The sequence below is a fragment of the Nomascus leucogenys genome, chromosome 16 (assembly GCF_006542625.1).
Source record: "Nomascus leucogenys isolate Asia chromosome 16, Asia_NLE_v1, whole genome shotgun sequence".
Classification (NCBI taxonomy): domain Eukaryota; kingdom Metazoa; phylum Chordata; class Mammalia; order Primates; family Hylobatidae; genus Nomascus; species Nomascus leucogenys.
Window position 1 is genome coordinate 7,162,977 of NC_044396.1, and position 20,099 is coordinate 7,183,075.

Below are 20,099 nucleotides of genomic sequence, written 5' to 3' on the forward strand. Positions count from 1 at the left end.
GTTCTGCAATCTCTTTTTACCTGTCTCACCCTCATCCTGTACTGTGTGCCTCATCGAGACTTCTGAAGGCTTATGGCCTAGGTCTTTGTATTCCGTGTTTCTGGCACGCGCCTCTGCACACAGTAGGCCTCAACCAAAACTTCTGAGCAAATAGGATGTAAGGGGGTGAAGGAGGTGGGCGCGAAACCGGTTCGAGGTCGCGCACTCCGCCGGTTTCTGCCGCCAGCCCAACCCCGCTGGGTCGTACCTAAGAGATCGCCGGTGTCAGAGCGCAGCGGGCACCTTCCCAAGTATCTTGAGGGACAAGCAGAGTCGCTCCTCCCGCAGGGCGCGGGCTAAGAAGTGAGGAACCCAAGGGGCTCCCGTCCAACTAAGAAGTGAAATCCCCCACCTCCAGGCCTTCAGGGCTGGTTCTTGGGAAATCCTAACTCTCCCTTCTAACCTCTTCCTTGGCCCTTCTTCCTGCCCGGAAGGATCAAGGGCGCTGTTTTCCAGAAGCTGCCGGGTCGGAAACGGTGGGGGGAACTGGGCGGTACGCGCGGGTGGAGGATAGGCGGGGAGGGGGCAGTCCACGAACTTTTGTCATTCAGCCTGGGAGACCGCGGTGACATTCCTGTCTGCGCTGCGGGCAGGCCAGCCTCTCCCGCCCTGAACTAGGGGGCGCCGCCGAGTGAAGCCGCCGCAGGCTGCAGAGTCGCCGACCGCGCTGTTCGCAGGCAGACCCCGGGCTGCCCACCGCGGCCTAGCGCGCGCCGGATGGCAGGAGAAGTGTCCGCGGCCACGGGCCGCTTCTCGCTGGAGCAGTTGGGCCTCCCGGGCCCGGCCCTCGCAGCGGCCCTGCTGCTCCTGGCCCTCTGCTTGCTCGTCCGGCGCACCAGGTAAGCACCTCGGCCGGCAGGCCACGCATGCGCCCTGGGCCCCGCCGGCCGCGCGCGACCCAGACGGCGAAGGGAGTCCCCCTCCATGATTTCCAGTGCAGACAGTCAGAACTTGCTGCGGGGCACTGGCTTCCTGTGGGACCTTGTAATAACAAAGGCTTCTTCTGTCTTTTTCCCACACATACGCATACATATTAAAGCTTTGGGAACGAATTGCATTTGCTGCTCCAGCATAAGTTGTAATAAGCCCTAGGTTGGCGGTATGCATTATGCATCATAGACACATTGTGTGCCTTGCCACTGTGAGTTGATGTTTTATGGCCTAGAATTCATAGAGTATTTCAGGAGGGGAATATTCTTACATTTCATCAGTTAAAAGAGAACTATTTCAAGAAAATGCCAGTGCATGGTGTGATGCACCATGAGGTACAGTGAGGTAAACTGAGTGCCTCTCTTCCTCAGTTTACCTCACTGTACCTCATTTGAAAAGCTGAAATAATAGTACATGCTTCGTGAGATTTTTGTGAGTACTAAATGAGTTAACGGAGAGTATTTTATGCTGTTGCTCTATCATTTTTATAAGGACAAAACAAAACACACAATAATGACAAAACCTAGACGTGTGTCACTTGTTTATCTAATTTGAATTGTGGAAGTAGAAATAGAGAAGTTCAGATAAAATCATTCACTTTGAGTTTAATCTGTTTTTCTTTCTGGGTCCTATTTTCATACTGCTCTGGTGTTCATCGCTTTTGAAAACCAAGCAGATGCATTTTGTTGGATGATAATTGATATATGTATGTATATATATTTGCATACATATGTATCAATGTATAGATTCCTATGTGTGTGTGATACAGGTTGTTTCTCAATAGTTTTTGGGGAAATGACACCTTTGCACTGCATACAAGTATCTATGGACATTTCTAGAATGCCTGGAGATGAGTACTCTAGGAGTATTTGCCTTTCTTCCCATGTCAGTTTTCAGAGATGTTCCTGGAATGTGCACTCTTCCAGGTTGCCTTTTCCAATGGCTGTACTTTTGCTTTAGAGCCCAAGATGAGGACTCAGGACACTTGAACTTCAGTGGTATGTGATTCTATGTAGGTTCCACCTTCTCTATTTGCAGGGTCTCTATTTGCATTTGCAAGCCAGTTAAGATGTACCTCTAGGTATGCCTTTAAAGAGAGGTGGTAAAAGAAGGCTATTGGTTCTGTTCCCGCTTTACATGCAGGGTGGAAACAGACAAGCTGACTAGGGCAGTTTGGATCAGTGAAGGTGACTGGTGTGAGAATGTGGAACTTGAGGGACAGGAAGGCAAAAGGGCAAGGTAGGCTTTCTCTCCTAGCATTCTGAGAATAGGCTGATCTTTCTCTATATCATGAAAAATTATTTTACTGAGATATTCATGCCATCAACTGCCAATTCCTTCATACCAGGAAGACCATTTAATGCCGCAAATCTATAGGACACTACTTTGATTATACTGCATTTCAGTGTATAAAAGATAGCTTCATTTGTCCCAGTACAGAGTCGTGTTCCTTATTTCTAATGTTTGGATAATTTACTCTAATGCTCTATGAAAATGATTTTTCTGATATCACCTCTAAGAACAGAAACATGGTTAAGAGTCCCTTATATATCCTTACAGATTTTTTAAAGCTTATGCTAATATGCATGAATATATGTTAATAAAAATCGTGGGGAAATATACCCTGTGTTGCACCTTATATTTTCCACTTTGCAGTACATTTTAGATACCTTCCTATGTCAGTTTATAGAAGTCATTATTTGTAATGATTATATAAATATATACCATAGATACACAAACACACACACACAAAACATAGATATCTTTGAGCTTTTGTGGAAATATTTATGTAGGATGGTGGAGTTGTTATCAAAATGTATGTGTGCTTTACATTTTAATAGATGATGCCAAACTAAGTCTCAATTTATGTTACTACTAATGTAGTGCAAGTGCCAATTTCTCCACATTCTGCCAATACTGGTATTATAAATCATTTTAATTTTGCCAATCTGATACATAAAGAAAATGAAGCTTCATTTTTATCCCAAATTTTCATGTATTTACTTTTAAAGGAATTTGTGTACTTTTAAAGAAAATAACTGTCTGTTTCTTCAATAATTTATTTTTCTATTGGGTTCTTTTTCTGTATAAACAGCAAAGACTCTTATGTAATGGGAATTTTCATACTCTTTCATACCAGCTGCAATTATTTTTACTATTGTAATTTGCCTTTGTTTAAGAGTTTCTGGATATATGTCCTTGTTTAGAAAGCCCTTCTTGTTCCTAACATGATAAAAATATTCAGCACAGTTTTCCATTATCACTTGAGAGATTTTTATACATACGTAGGTTACATTTTTATTCTCATTCCATTTTCATCTTTTGAACAATTATGGCTGAAAAGTTTGTAATATTGCATAGTATAGGAATGCCAGATGTTCCAAAGTAAAAATTTAAATATAACCTATAAAAATGGTAAAAAAATTTTTAAAAATCGGTAAAAATTCAGAGGTCATTTGTTGCCTTCAGACACTTACCAATTCCACCTCTTTTGGCCACAGTACTTTGATTTCCTTTTGTGACATTTTCTTTTCCCTTGTTGGATATTATCTGGTGAGACTGTCAATCATAGATGCCATTGCAGTACTTGTCAGGAGAGATGACAGTGGCTTAGCCTAGGGTTGTGACTGTGGGGTTGATGGAAGGTGGTTAGAATCAGGATATATTTTTGACAGCAGAGTCAACTTAATTTACTAATGGACTGAACATGATGTGTGACGGAGATGGGAATCAACAATGAAGCTTAGAAGTTTTCTTTCCCTTTTTTTTTTGGTTTTGGTTTTTTTGTCTGATTATTTAGTGAACGGTAATGTCATTTCCTTAGATAGGGAAGATTTGGGAGAATTGAGGAGATCAATAATTCTCTTTGGGGTATGTTAAATAGGCAGTGAGCACCAAAAGCTCAGGGGAGAGGTCCAGGCAGGATACATATTTGTGAAAGCCACAAATGTGAAGAGGGAATTAAAGCAGGAACAAGTTGAGATCGCCTGATGAAAGGGTTTGATGGAGAAGAGGAGAGCCTGGGCCACTCTCCTTATGGAAACTGAGCCTGGTGGAGAAAGAGGAAAATTTTTTACACTCCTTCCTAGTCAGTTCCTACCTGAGTTCTGAGTCAGTTTTGCTCATTCTCAAACTTCATATAAATGGGATTATACAGTATCCTTTTTTGTGTATAACTTATTTCTCTCGACATAATGATTTTAAGATTCACTCATGTTGTTGTATCTATCATTAGTTCATTCATTCTATTTAATTGTAGTTTGTAATATATATAACATAGGAGAAGATTGAAGGGCACAGAATATAGAGTTTTCTATCCACAACCATTTCAGAAAATTGACACTTTTCTAAGTAATTGTTGCTTTTTTTAAAAAAACACTTCCACTAGTAATACGTGAGAGTTTACGTTGCTCCACATCCTTGCCAGTATTTATTAATGCCAGTCTATTGGTTGGAAGCACTATATTTCTGGATTTTGGATTTCGTTTTTTTCCTATGAAGTGTTGATTTTTGTTTTAGCATGCAGATACATTTCTGGCTAATTATTCTGAACTCATGGAAGCTTAGTTTTACTCTTTGTCAAGGTGAGTCTATGAAAAGCTTGAGATATTTATAGATTCTGTCTTTGGTGATGCTATGGTTTGAACGTTTGCTTGCCCTCTAAAATTCGTATGTTGAAATCCTAACCCCCAAGGTGATGGTATTAAGCAGTGGGGTCTTTGGGTTATAATTAGATCATTAGGGCATCACCTTCATAAATGAGATTAGTGTCCTTATAAAAGAGATCCCAAAGGGCTCCCTTGCCCCTTTGTCCATGTGAGGACACAGCAAGAAGATGGCCATTTATGAACCAGGAAGTGGGCCCTCATCAGATACTGAATGTGCTTGTGCCTTGATCTTGGACTTCCCAGGCTCCAGAACTGTGAGAGATAAATCTCTGCTGTTTATAAGTCATTAAGTTTATGATATTTTGCAATAGCAGTCTGAATTGACTAAGGCAGATGGAATTTAAACCCTAAACTCTGTCACCCCAGTGGTGGGCAGTGGCTGCAGCCTCTGTGCAGTCTTCCAGCAGATCCCTTCTGCTGGGCTTTTTGGGGTCTTCCCTGAAGATGCACATGTCCAGGGTTGGCCAAGAATTCAAGGGGTGTATATATAGAAATTTCTGAGGTGCCTCCTTCTTTTCTAGATTTCGCTCCTTGATTGCCAGCCACTTCAGTAGCCCCAAACTCTGACACACCATGCTGATAATATTGTGGCTTTTTGCTTGAGTTCCAGCTGCCCTCAGGGGCAATCCTGTCCACCCTGGACCTTACTCAATATGGGTCTGTTCTTTAAGGATTGCCTTCCTTCTGGTATCTGCCTTCTTTTGCCTATTCTTCAGCAAGTATAAATTGGTTGTGTTTTTTTTTTTTTTGGTTTCATATTTTGTTTTCTGTGAAAGTGTTAGGTTGGTTCAAGCAGCTTTGCCATTTCTGGAATCCAAATTCCATGTAAGACATTTACCAGTGGTTATATCTAGGTGACATATTTCTGTGGGATGATTTTTCTTTTCTTTATTATGCTTATATGTATCTTTAAGTTGATATCAATAAATATGTATTCTTTTACAAACAGAAAGAATAATACATTTAAAATTTTATTTTAATATTTTATTTAAAATAAAACTTTGAGAAAAATGTTTAAAGTGTTTTAAATTATCATTTCCATTGGAAGGACCAGCCTTATGGGTAGTCCTTCCAATAGAAGACTTCTTACTTAGAACTGGATGTGTTACGAAATGCAGTTCATCTACAGCAAGTCATTAATAACATGTTTTTGTCCAATAATGAGATATATTTTTAAATCACTGTGTATCATAATAGACTTAGGTATAGATACCCACTTCCCAAATTATTGTTGAAGATAACATATAAAAATAATATACATTGCAAAAGACAAACATGAAAACAAAGATGTCTCCATTCTTTCCTTACTTGCTCAATCCCTACAAAAATGAAAAAAACAGTTTTTCTATAACAATTAAAATAAATATAAGATGTTTAAATTCCTTTAAATAAATGAAAAATGGATTAAATAATATCTTTTTAAAATAAGACACTTAAACCAGAATTAAAATATTTATAATGAAGAGCGGAAAGTATTTACAGAAGATATGATGGGGAGGGGGTGATAACAGATTTTATTTTTAACTTACAATTCTGGATGTGAGACCCAAAACAGACCTTAGTGAGCTAAATTCAGGGTGCTGTCAAGGCTGTATTCCTTCTGGACAGTCTAGGGGAGAATACATTTCCTTGCCTCTCTCAGTTTCTAGGTGCCACTTAAATTCAAATCTCTTGCTCCTACTCTGACACCCCTGCCTCTCTCTTATGAGGACAGTTGTGATTACACCAGGCCCACATAGGTAGTTTAGGATAATATCCTCATGTCACGATCCTTAACTTAATCACATATTCTGCCTTACAAAGTCTTCCCTCTGAGCCCCCAAAATTCATGTCCATCCTACATTAAATAATGCATTCACTCCATCCCAAATAGCCCTAAAATTCTTAACCCGTTTACAGTATCAACTCAAAGTCCAAAATCTCATCTGTTTAAGAGTTCCAGATCTCATCATCTAAATCATCACAATCACGTATTTGCGAGGATCTGTGTATGATCCATCTTGGGGGCAAAATTCCAAAGAACTCTGTGGGCCTCCCATGTGTGTCACAGAGATTCACTCCTGAGAGATTTGTTTCCCCAGATCTTTTCTGGATAATCCCATCTCTATTCCTGGCTTCTGCTGACATGGTTGAGGGCAAATATTAGTCATTGAAAAGATTATTCCCTAATCTTTTCAACAATTGATTAAATACTCAGTACAAATGAATGAGTATGTGTGATGGTTTGAACTGGCTTTCTGATTCTTCCCACCACTAGCAAAAGTTGTCCAGCTACGCCCTTAGCTTTCTATGCAGAGCACTGTTTCCTCGAAGTAAATCTAATATTAGTGCCTTCTGCAATCCGGATAGGTGGACGATTTCCCAAATCATCAATTCCTGGTTCCTTTTTGCCTAGCAGTTCTTTTCTTAATCTATCTCTTTCCTTTCACATTTTATTATAAATAGTGAGAAAAAAATTAAGCTAACCTTTCAACACTTTGCTTGGAAATCTCCTCAGCTAAATATCTAAGTTCATCATTTACAAGTTTTGTTTTCCACATAACTCTAGGACACAATAGAGCTAGGATTTCTGCAACTTTATATAAGGATCCCTTTTACTCCATTTTCCAAATAACACGTTCCTCAGTTCTTCATTTCCTGTGAGCCTTCACCAGCAGTGCCTTTAACATCACTATTTCTACTGTTTATTTTTGATGATTTAACTATTTTTTAAGATATGTTCTTTACCATACCCCTTACTTAATTCTTTCTGACCTCTCACCGAGGGGCTTGTTGACGTCCATATTTCTACTAACCATTTGTTCCAGTAAATAGTTTTCTACCATTCTCCTCAGAATTCTTTTAGCATTTGCCCATTACCCAACTCCACAGCCAATTCTACATTTTTAGGTATTTGTTACAGCAGCACACTACTTCCAGTTACCACAAATCTATATTAGTTTTCTAATGTTACTATAACAAATTACCACTAATTTAGTGGCTTAAAACAACAGAGAATTTATTCTCTTACAGTTCTGGAGGTTAGAAGTCCTCCTGGGCTAATGTCAAAGTGTGAGCAAGGGCTGTATCCTTTTTGGGGGCTCTCACAAAGAATTCATTTCTTTGACTTTTCCAGCATCTGGAGGCCACCAAGACCTAGGTCATGGGCCCTTCCCCCGTTTTCAAAACCAGCAGCATGGTATCTCTAAATCTCTCTCCTAAGCTGACATTTCCACTCCCCTCTTATAAGGACTCTTGTGATTACCTCGGGCCCGTGCTGATAATCCAGGACAATGTTCTCAAGATCCTTAATTTAAATCACATCTGCAAAGTCCCTTTTGACCTGTATAGCACCAAATTCACAGGCTTCAAGAAGTAGGACATGGACATTTGAGGGCCATTATTCTCGCTACCATACCTTTTGATATCGATAATGACCTTATTAAAGCTTTTGCTTGATAGGCACCTGTAATAGTTTGTTAGGGCTGCTCTAACAAAGTACCACACACAAACTGGGTGGCCTAAACAATAGAAATTTATTGTCTCATATCCTAGAGGCTAGAAGTCTAAGATCAAGGTGTTTACTGGGTTGCTTTCTTCTGTGGGTTGAGAGAGAGATTCTGTTCCATGCCTTTTGCCCAGTTTTTGGTGATTTTCTGGACTCTATGTTATATCATGGCTTGTGGAAGCTTAACCCTGAACTCTGCTTTTATCTTCACACAGATTTCTCCCTGTATTTGTGTCTGTGTCTACATTTCCCCTCTTTGTATGGATACTAGTTATATTGTTTTAGGGGCCCACCCTACTGCAATATGACCGCATCTTAACTAATTATGTCTGTAATGATGCTATTTCCAATTACAATCACATTCTGAGGTACTAGAGGTTAGGACTTCAACATGTGAGTTTTGAGGGGTCATGATTCAACCCATAACAGCATCATTTAAAAAAATAGATTCTTCTTATGTGAGTCTAAGATTTTTATTTCTACTAATTAGATATTGTAAACACTCTTGGGCACATTGGAGGAATAGGAGTGATGGTTAGTTAAACGTTTTGATTAATTCATGATTTAGGCAGGCATTGTGGCCTTATGGAAAGTTGAAAATAGATAACTTATGGCTTAAAGAATAAAAAGCATATTGTATTTCAAAGCACCCCTCTCTCATATAGCTAAGCATGTCCTTCCTTTAGCTTTAGGCTTTGATTCCTACTAAAACACATTGATCCTGGGGCAAGGAGCTTTCAACTTTTCTCACTGGACACTCACACCACAGAGTAAAAAAGTTTCAGATTTTTTCCTTTTAGTAGTTTAAATGTAATCTCCTAGGGTCCTTTGGCTGCCTTATTCCTATGGATTTTCAAGCTTGCCTTTAGGTGGAAGTGAACTTTCCTTATCATTTTGCTCAAGTGATAATGATAAGGAAAGAACACTGATCCTGAATGTGGGGTATGGTGTTGGCCCAGAAGATCAAACACTGGAAATTAGAAATGACAGGATTTGGGGTCTTCTAGGCTTAATGTTACTCAGAGAAGATTTGGTTATTGCTTGTTTGTGTAAATAGGACCTCACGCTTTTCAAAATGTGTTCACATTTCTCACGTGCTTTGATTCTCACATCTATCTAGTAACTGTCATTTCCATTTTGTAGTTGACAAAAGTGACTCAGCTAGGTTCCGTAGACTGCTCAGTAGTCACCACAGTTCATGGATCCTTTGAATCATCTGGTGAAGGAAGGATTCTCTCTGAGATAATCTGGAAATGTCAGGTGCTGAGGCTTCCTCTTCTGAGTTAAGTCTTTGAGATCTTTTTCTTGTTGAAACTTTTCTTATGCATTGCAGGTTCTCTTGTGTCCCCAGATGGAGATGTGGATTTATTTAAACATTTGGAGTGGCGATTCACCACCTGCACAGGCTGTGGGTCATCTTGGCACTGTGTGTTACATTGAAGTAGGGTTTCTCAACCTGGAAATTTGGGGCTGGATGATTCTTTGTAGTGGGTACTGTCTTTTGCAGTAGAATATTTAGCAGCATTCCTTGCTTCTATCTATTGGATGCTTGTTGCACACCCTCCCTTTCCATGAAAATAATGAATGTCCTCAGATATTGTCAAATATCCTCTGGGTGAGGGTAGAGAAACACTGCATTGAAGAAGTGGAGGGCATGCCCACAGTCATCTTCTGAGTGCAAAGCCTTGCTTATAGTTAGAGGGAAATTCCCACTTTGGAGTAGGTATGAATTATAAGTCAGATAGTAAAACATTGGGACTCTTACTGCCTTATCAAGATCCTGGATATGGATGAGTGGCTTTTTACTTATACAGTGGAATATTCTTAAAATTTCTCATGATTGACATAAAAAGTAGTCATGAGCACAGAAAAATTTTGAGATGTATGGTTATGAATCATATACATTTTTGTTTTAAAATAGTCTTTTTTTCTTAGAGCAGTTTAGGCTTAAAAAAAAAAAACTGAGTGTATGGCCAGGGGCAGTAGCTCATGCCTGTAATCCCAGCACTTTGGGAAACCGAGGTGGGTGGATCACTTGAGGTCAGCAGTTCGAAACAAGCCTGGCCAACATGGTGAAACCCTGTCTCTACTGAAAATAAAAATAAAAAACATTAGCTGGGCATGATGGTGTGTGCCTGTAATCCCAGCTCCTCGGGAGGCTGAGGCAGGAGAATCATTTGAACCCAGGAGGCAGAGGTTGCAGTGAGCCGAGATCACACCACTGCACTCCAGGCTGGGCAACACAGCGAGACTCCTCTCAAAATAAGAAAAAAGAGTGCAAAGTACAAAAAGCTACCCTATACAGTAAGTCCTCACTTAACATCATCAGGATTCTTGGATGGAAACTGCAACTTTAAGCAAGACACCATATATTCTACAGTAGGCTAATTGATATAAACAAGAGTTAAGTTCCTGCAGCATATTTCTGGTCACAAAACCTCACAAAATTTCTAAATAAGGACCAAAAACACTTGTAATTTTAAACATTGAAATAAATGTGATATATACATACATTTAAGAAAGATGAATAAAAACAAGTAAGATTATTATTTACCCAATTATTCCAGTTTAGGGTCTCAGGTGGCCAGACCCTGTCCTGGCAGCTGTGGGTGCATGGCAGGAGCCAGCCCTTGACAGGACAGCACCCATCACAGGGGCCACTCACAGAAACCCACAGTTCCCCAGATGGAGACCATTTAAGTGCAGCAACGAACCTCATGTGCACAACTCTGGGATGTGGGAAAAATATCAGAGTACCTGGAGAACACCCATGCGGACCTGGGGTGAATGAACAAACTCCACACAGACATTGCCCCCTGGTTGAAGTGATATTTTTTTCTCATCAAGTTATCACAAAATGACATTGAATGAAAAACCACTGTATCTGGGGACCTGCTGTACTCCCTTCACCCCTACCTCTCACTGCCCACTCCTTTAATTCCCTTACTATTAACACCTTGTGTTAGTGTGGTCCATCTATTACAATTGAGAAGTCAATACTGATACATCATTGTTAACTAAAGTTCATACTTTACATTAGAGTTCTCTCTGTATTTTATATTCTGTGGGTTTTGACAAATGTCTAATGATGGTTTGGTTGTGCCCCAACCCAAATCTCATCTTGAATTGTAGTTCCCATAATCCCCATGTGTCATGAGAAGAACCCAGTGGGAAGTGATTGGATCTTGGGGCTGGTTTCCCTCATGCTATTCTCTTGATAGTGAGTACTCATGAGATCTGATAGTTTTCTAAGCATCTGACATTTCCCGTGCTGGCACTTCTCTCTCCTGCCACCACGTAAAGAAGGACATATTTGCTTCCCCTTCAGCCATGTGTGTAAGTTTCCTGAGGCCTCCCAGCCATGCAGACCTGTTAGTCAATTAAACCTATTTTTTAAATAAGCTATCCAGTCTTGGGTATGTCTTAATAGCAGTGTGAAAATGGACTAATACAGTAGATTGCCTCCAAGGGAGTGGGGCACTGCTATACGGATTCCCAAAAATATGGAAGCAACTTTGGAACTGGGTAACAGATAGAGGGTGGAACAGTTTGGCAGGCTCAGAAAAATACAGGAAAATGTGGGAAAGTTTGGAACTTCCTAGAGACTTGGGGGGCTTTGAAGACAGGAAGATGTGGGAAAGTTTGGAACTTTCTAGAGACTTGCTGAATGTCTTTGACCAAAATGCTGATAGTGATATGGACAATAAAGTCCAGGCTGATGTGGTCTCAGATGGAGATGAGGAACTTGTTGGGAACTGGAGTAAACGTCATGCTTGCTATGCAGAGAGTCTGGTGGCATTCTGCCCCTGCACTAGAGATCTGTGGAACTTTGAACTTCGAAGAGATGATCTAGGGTATCTGGTGGAAGAAATTTCTAAGTGGCAATGTGTTCAAGAGGAAGAAGAGCATAAAAGTTTGGAAAGTTTGCAGCCTGACAATGTGATAGAAAAGAAATACCATTTTAGAGAAATTCAAGCCTGCCACAGAAATTTGCATAAGTAAGGAGGAGCTGAATGTTAATCACCAACACAATGGAGAAAATGTCTGCAGGGCATTGGAGACCTCCGTGGCAGCCCCTCCCATCACAGGCCCAGAGGCCTAGGAGGGAAAAATGGTTTCATAGGCCAGGCCTAACCCCTGCCCCACTGCTCTGTGCAGCCCAGGACATGGTGCCCTGTGTCCCAGATGCCTCAGCTCCAGCCGTAGCTAAAAGGGGCCAAAGCACAGCTAGGGCCATTGCTTCAGAGGGTGCAAGCCTCAAGTTTTGGCAGCTTCCATGTGGTGTTGAGCCTGTGGGTGCACAGACGTCAAGAATTGAGATTTGGGAATCTCTGCCTAGATTTCAGAGGATGTATGTAAACACCTGGATGTCCAGGCAGAAGTGTGTTACGGGGTGGAGCCCTCATGGAGAACCTTTGCTAGGGCAGTGCAGAAGGGAAATTTGGAGTTGGATTCCCCACACAGAGTCACTCCTGGGGCATTGCCTATTGGAATTGCAAGAAGGAGGCCACCATCCTCCAGACCCCATAATGGTAGATCCACTGACAGCTTGCACTGAGCACCTGGAAAAGCCAGACACTCAATGCCAGCCCATGAAAGCAGCTGGAAGGGGGGCTGTATGCTGCAAAGCCACAGGAGTGGAGCTGCCCAAGGCCATGGAAAGCCATCTTGGATCAGAATGACCTGGATGTGAGACATGGAGTCAACAGAGATTATTTTGGAACTTTAAGGTTTAATGACTGCCCTATTGGTTTTTGGACTTGCATGGGGCCCATATCTCCTTTGTTTTGGCCAGTTTCTCCCATTTGGAATGGGTGTATTTGCCCAATTCCTGTAGCCTCATTGTATCTAGGAAGTAACTAACTTGCTTTTGATTTTACAGGCTCATAGGCAGAAGAGACTTGCCTTGTCTCAGATGAGACTTTGGACTTGGACTTTTGGGTTAATACTGGAATGAGCTAAGACTTTGGGGGACTGTTGAAAAGGCATGATTGTTTTGAAATGTGAGAAAGATGAGATTTGGGAGGGGCCAGCAGAAGAATGATATGGTTTGGCTGTTCCACCACCCAAATTTCATCATGAATTGTGGTTCCCATAATCCCCATGTGTGGTGGGAGGGACCTGGTGGGAAGTGATTGGATCATGGGGGTTATTTCCCCCGTGATATTCTCATGGTAGTGAGTGAGTTCTCATGAGACGTGATAGTTTTATAAGTGTCTGGAATTTCCTCTGCTGGCACTTCTCTGTTCTGTTGTCATGTGAAGAAGGACGTGTTTGCTTCCCCTTCCATCATGATAGTCAGTTTCCTGAGGCCTCCCCAGCTATGTGGAACTGTGAGTCAATTAAACCTCTTTTCGTTATAAATTACCTGGTCTTGGGTATGTCTTCATAGCAGCATGAAAATGGACTAATATAGTTGTAGTATCATACAGAATAGGTCCATGGCCCTAAAAATCCTGGCCTCTGCTATTCATCCCTTTTCTTACCTACCTAACCTTTGGCAACCACTGATTTTTTTTTACCATCTCCCTAGTTTTACCTTCTCTAAAATGTCATATGGTTGGAGTCATGTTGTATGCTGCCTTTTCACATTGGCTTCTTTCACTCAGCAATATACCTTTAAGGTTTTTCCATGTCTTTTCAAGGCTTGATAGCTCTTCTTTTTATCACTCAATTATTCTAAATTACATAGATGTACCACAGTTTGTTCACTGACAGACATGAAAGACATTTTGATGGCTTCCAAGTTTTGGCAGTTATGAATAAAGGTGCTAAAAATATTTATGTGCAGGATGTTATACGGACTTCAGTTTTGAACTCATTTGGGTAAGTATGCATGGGCAACATTGCTGGATCACATGGTAAGCGTATGTTTAGTTTTGTAAAAGTACTGTCAAACTATCTTCCAAAATGACTATATCATTTTGCAGTCCTACCAGCAATGAATGAGACTTGCTTTTTTCCCACATGCTTGAAAACATTTGGTGGTGTCAGTGTTTTGGATTTTAGCCATACTAATATGTGTGAAGTGACACTTATTGTTTTAATTTTCAGTTCCCTGATAACATAGAATGTTGTGTATCTTTTCATATGCTTATTTGCCATTATATGTCTTCTTTGGTTAGGTTTCTGTTAAGATATTTTGCCCGTTTAAAAAAATTAGGTTGTTTTCTTATCATTGAATTGTAAGAGTCCTTTGTATATTTTGGATATTTTGAAAATACTGTCTCTTAGCTTTTGCCTTGTATCTTTAGTCTCTTAACAGTGTCCTTGCAGAATAGAAGTTTTTAATTTTAATCAAGTCCAATTTCCATTTTTTTAATGGAACCTGCTTTTGGTGTTGTATATAAGGTGTCACTGTCATATTATTTTAACTTTTTTTCGTCAAGTGTTTCCCTGCTTTCTGTTGATCTTCTTGTTAGCAACTGAGGTTTTATACTATTCAAAATAAGTGTGATTCAGTTCAGAGTTATATTTGCACATTATTCTGATGAAAGGCAGCTTCATATAGTGGCAAGAACATCAAACATTCCTGGATTTGAATCTAGGCTCCATCTCTTACTCATTTTGTTATCCTGAATAAAGTAGTTAATTTTTTTGAACCATGATACATTAAGTATCTGCCAGTACCAGATACATACTAGGTGCTTGATATATGGCAGTTACACTGAGACTTTTCTTGAAGAATCAAGACATCCAGAGAATTCTACTGTTGAGTTGTTACCTAATGGCCATTGAGGCTCTAGTCAACAGTTCACTATAAATATTAAATGGCAAAAAGGATACTGAAAAATATATCAGTGGTTCTCAACTAGTGGAAAAGCTATCATGGTGGAATATAGTGGCAGACTATTAGTCTGTAAGCACAGAATTTATGAAGGACTTATTAAGTATTTGTTCTTTTTCAGTTGTTGTGTTTACTTGCTTTTGTTCTAAGTCCTGCTGTCTCTGCTTTGCTGCATTATCAGTTACCTATCCAGCATGATAAAAGTAATCTGTGATCACAGTAAATAATTTCTGCCAGCAAGTACCTTTGAGGCACTACTCTTTGCCTATTCTATTTGTGAGGGATGTTTTATTGTGGTGCTTCTCAAACTAGCTGTGATGAAGGACTGGTTTCTTGGTATTTGTTTTAATTTGCATCTGTCAAGGACTGATACCTTGGTAAATTAAGAAAAATGATTCATAAAATAAAATTTAAAAACTGATACAAACCTAAAGCATTTTTCTTAATTATTAGATTGAACAGACTTAGAAGTGTTCCGTAAAATTAACTGTACCATTTTGCAGTCCTACCAGTAATGAATGAGGCTTCCTAAAATTGGTCTAAAACTTTCTAAATGTTTACTGTCAGGCTCTGCATTTATCTCTTTGTGACTTATACCACTCAGCCCTGCACTTTGAGTAACACTGATCTTTTTAACTATTGTCAAGTCCCCATTTCTCTGAGCAAAGCTTTGTCTGGAAGCAAGAATGATCTTGTCATTTGTGATTGAGGACATGAGGTAAAGTTCAGAATACCAGATTATCATGGGTTATCTTATTTGAAAGCTTAGAGGACAGTCAGCTTGCACATTGGGTTTCCTTGGCACTAACCAGAAGCTCTTTCCTCTTAGTTGCTATTTGGACCAAAAAAAAAAAAAAAAGTAGTATGGAATTTTTTCTCTCTTTCAGCCCTCTCACCCGACATACACATCATTATACTCCCCTCTCCAATGCTGTAATTGGTAAGAAATAAGATTAAAATGCTGTTAAGATAAGTTTTAGTCAAAGTAAGAATTTAATGATTTTTCTGAGTTCTGAGATGTTAAGGTTATGTAGATAATGAGTTGTTTTGAAATGTTGATTTGTTGACATCACTGTATCACATAAGTCAATTATTTCTGTTTCTAATTACTTAATTACTCTCAAGCAAGATCCTTCGTGCTGTAGATCCCTCACATTGTTACCACTGCCCAGGGAATGAGAAGAACCAGGCTGCCATCATTAGTGGATGTTTTTCTTGTTTCTTCCCCTTTTCTTATAATAAAATATAGGAAAAGGATGTGGACAGCTGAGAATAAAGTTATTTTCTATTCAAGAGTATGCTGAACTTAACTGGTGGATTTTTGTGTTTTTCAAAGGAAGTGACAGGGAGATCTGCAGGCACCTCTGTGGCTCTTGGTTGATAGAGAATCACTTAGTGCATCATGTTATGCTTTCCCTTATAAAGCCCGGAGGTTGGATTGTTTCTTATTACCATTTGAGACAGATTTCTGTCTTGCTTCACTGTTATACGTTGTCTTTAAAAAATGGTCCTAAGATAGAGAACATTCTCATTGTGTAATACAAACATGATGACCCTAAAATCAAACATTTTGTTGTTTATTTTGTACTTCGTTCAAAATAACCATTTAATGATTCATGGGACCTTCAGGAGTACTAATTGGATCAACATTGAAGATTGCTCAATTCTGTAATCACATTTTACTGGTAAATCCTGGTTATTCCTTTAAATACTTCATCTGTTTTGTCATAACAGAAAATCAATTCAAAAGTTATGTTGGATTAGCATAAATCTCTTATCTCTATCAGAAGAATATCTTAGAGTGCTCACCTAATAATGTGGGGCACTGTCTTGGTCTGTTTGGGTGCTCTAATAAAAATATCATAGATGGGAGGATTAGAAAGATCAAAGTTATTTTTCATAGTTCTGGAGGCTGGGAAGTCCTAGACGAAAGTTCCAGCAGTTGCTGTGTCTGGTGAAGGCCCATTCCTCATAGATGGTGCCTGTTCACTGTGCCCTCATGTGAACGAAGGGGCAAAGGACCTGTTGGGCTTCTTTTATGAGGGCACTAATCCCATTTGTGAGGGCTCCACCTTCATGACTTAAACACCTCCCAAGGCCCCACCTTCTGATACCATCACCTTGTAGATTAGGTTTCAACATATGAATCTTGGGGTGATGCAGAAAGGCAGACCATAGCTGGCAATTTGTGTATGTGAAGTCTTCTGCAGCTCAGTCTTTCCCTACACTGGGACCTTCTTGCAGAAAGTGGTGTCATGGTGGGCAAAGAGCATGGCTATAAAGTTAAAATGAACATGGATCCAAAATTCAGCTCTACTCTAATACAAATGGTGACTTTTGAGAGGATGGCAAAGGAAGATGGAAATGAACATCATTGAGGTCCTCCTAGGTGCCAGCCTCTGTGCCTAGATATTTTGCATCTATTGTGTCATTTTATCCTCACTCATGTTCAAGAGGTTAACTATTATTAAGCAATTTTCAAAAGAAAAAACTAAAATAATAAAAGATGAAGGTGCTCTGCTACTTGGGAATAGACCTGGGTTTTCGGTTGTAGATCCATTAGACTGTGATAGGCAGAATAAAGCCTTCTCAGCTCCAGAGATAGCCTTATTCTAATCTTCAGAACCTATGAATATGTTAGGTTACATGGCAAAGGGGAATTAAGGTTGCAGAAGGAATGAAGGTTGCTAATCAGCCGACCTTAAAATAGGGGAATATCTTGCAGTTTTTGAGAGGGCCCAGTGGAATCAGGATTATTAAAACTGGAAACAGGAGGCAGAAAAAGGAGGTCAGAGTTATATGATTTGAGAAATACTTGACTTTTGCTGGCTTTGAAGATGGATGGTGGATGAAGTAGTTCCTGAGCCAAAGAATGCAGGCAGCCTTTAGAAGCTGGAAAAGGCAAAGAAACAGATTTTTCCCTGGAGCCTCCAGAAAGGAATTCAGCCATACCTGCCCTGCCAATACTGTGATTTTTAGCCCAGTGAGGCCCATGTCTTCTGGCCCACAGAACTGTAAAAAAAAATAAATAAACTTTTGTTATTTAAGCCCCTAAATTTGTGGTAATTTGTTATAACATTCTTAGAAAACTAGTGTAATGGCCATATTCCCCATGTTCTTTGCATTAAACTACACTGCCTCTTGCAAGGAGGTTCAAAGGGTGAAAAAGATTGGGAGATTGGACCTTGGTGGACTTTGCTGGTTGCTTATGAGGAGCAGGGTGGAAAGTGAACATTCTATAATAAATACTCAGTGCCTTTGCCACTGTGCTAATACATCATCATTTGAGAATTTTTGGTCTCAGATTTTACAGATTATCATGGGGTCACAGATTAGCATTGATTTCTGTGTTCCTTACCCATAGATTCACAAGTAAGTTTTGAATGTTTGTTATGCATCTAGCAACTCCGTGAATTTTAAAAATCGTTTTGAAAATAAGTCAGACGTTGAAGGTATCGAGACTCAGATATGATTTGGTTAGGAGATATTTTCTGGCCCAAACCTGGTGCATACCTACTTATGGTTGCCTGCAGCCTAGAGGAGAAAGCTGAGCTTGACTCAGAATTTGAAGGGATCTAAGGGAATGGGAGTTGTACTTCACCTATTTCCCAAAAATAATAGAGAGAGCCATCATCCGCAGAGGAAAAATTAACAACTTCTTGTAGGAGGTTTTTGTGCTTTATACAAAGTGAAATCCTATTGAAACTACTCCAGGTTACTGTTCTGTGAAAAGCAAAGGACAAAATTATAGAAAGCTACTTTGCTGAAAAAGAAGGTGACATCTATTATATCATGCATTTTTATAGCTGAATTGCTCATTTTTATGGGTTTGGCATTTTTTTCAATGTAGAAGTATTTGGGATGGGATTTTTTTTTACATAGGGAAGTGGAAAGGATTAATTAAGTCTATAATTGCTTAATATAAAAATTAATAGAAATTCTAACAAAAGTACACCCATAACAGGATTTAAATTCATTGTCATTTCTCCTCATAACTTCATCCTAAATAGTTGATATTAATAAAGAAGAAACTTTAGAAGCTTTACTTTAGTTTTAGCACCTAGCATAATATCTGGCACTGAGTAGATTCTCAGTGAATATTTGTTAGAAGAATGAAGAGTGAATGAATGAATACATAGTTTGGTACAGTAATTGTTATCTTGTTCCAATATGAATATTTTAGAGTTCTAGATATTGATATCAATAATACAAACTGCATACAAATTGAAACCTAATATCATAAAACCACATTTTCTGCAGTTCCATTAACAACCGAAGATTTCATTAGCAAATGCATACCTAATTGTGAATATTTTATATAAATGGAGAACATAATAGTGTAATGACTTGTTTCTCATAAACCTAACTGCACACAGTAACTGAAGTGCAGATGACCTCTAACATTCCTGCATCTGAAAATTTAGTTTAAAAATATGTATAACAATACATATTTAGGTTTAGGTACTGGACTTTCATGTTTAGGTACTGGATTTGTATAACTGTGCTTAAGATTCCGCTTCCTGGCATAGGTAGATAGTGTTATTTAACAAATGGGAACTCCTTTGTGAAAGGGCTGAGCCTGTTTTTGGTAATCACATAGAATTACACACATTTGATCGTTAGTACACTTGAAACAAATAATGGTAGGATGAGAGCTCATAAACCATTTAAAAGACTAGTTTTCTGTTTGAAAAACCAAAGTTGTCCTGGTGAAAGCAATGCTTTTTATTAGCTGTATCTTAGAACTATGAATACTCAAATCACCTTATCCCAGGAAGGCAAGAGGCTTACTGTCAGGTCACTGGCATGGAGAACTTAGTGTTGTAGTATTGTATTTCAGTAGTGCTGTCCTTTAGGGCTAGAATGTAAAGGAATTAACTTCTCTGGATAATAAGCAGATACCACTTTAGCACTGGCTACTCCAATATTGTTGGTTCCTTTTTATATTTTTTATAGTAAGTATATAGTATTATAGAATTGATTTTCACTTATAATAGGGATGGCCAACACTTTTGAGAATTGTCTATGAGCCTAGTATACATAGAGGAAAGTGTCTTATATTCACTATTGAATTTTATTGAATCCTCTTATGATAACTTTCCTCATTTTATAGAGGTTGAAAGTTTTATTTAAATAATGTTTCTAATGTGATACAGTTCAAACTCACAATGTTTGACTTCAAACTTAA

General features: G+C 39.2%; 1 protein-coding gene across 1 annotated transcript in view; it reads left to right on the forward strand.

Moving 5' to 3' along the window:
* The first annotated feature begins 582 nt into the window (after positions 1-582).
* The window catches only part of LOC100586163 (cytochrome P450 7B1), a 205,978-nt gene continuing 186,461 nt past the window's right edge, over positions 583-20,099 (forward strand). The window contains exon 1 of the mRNA XM_003268352.3: positions 583-878. Coding sequence (XP_003268400.1) covers positions 757-878 — 122 coding nt within the window. The 5' untranslated portion in view covers positions 583-756. The remainder of the gene's footprint in view (positions 879-20,099) is intronic.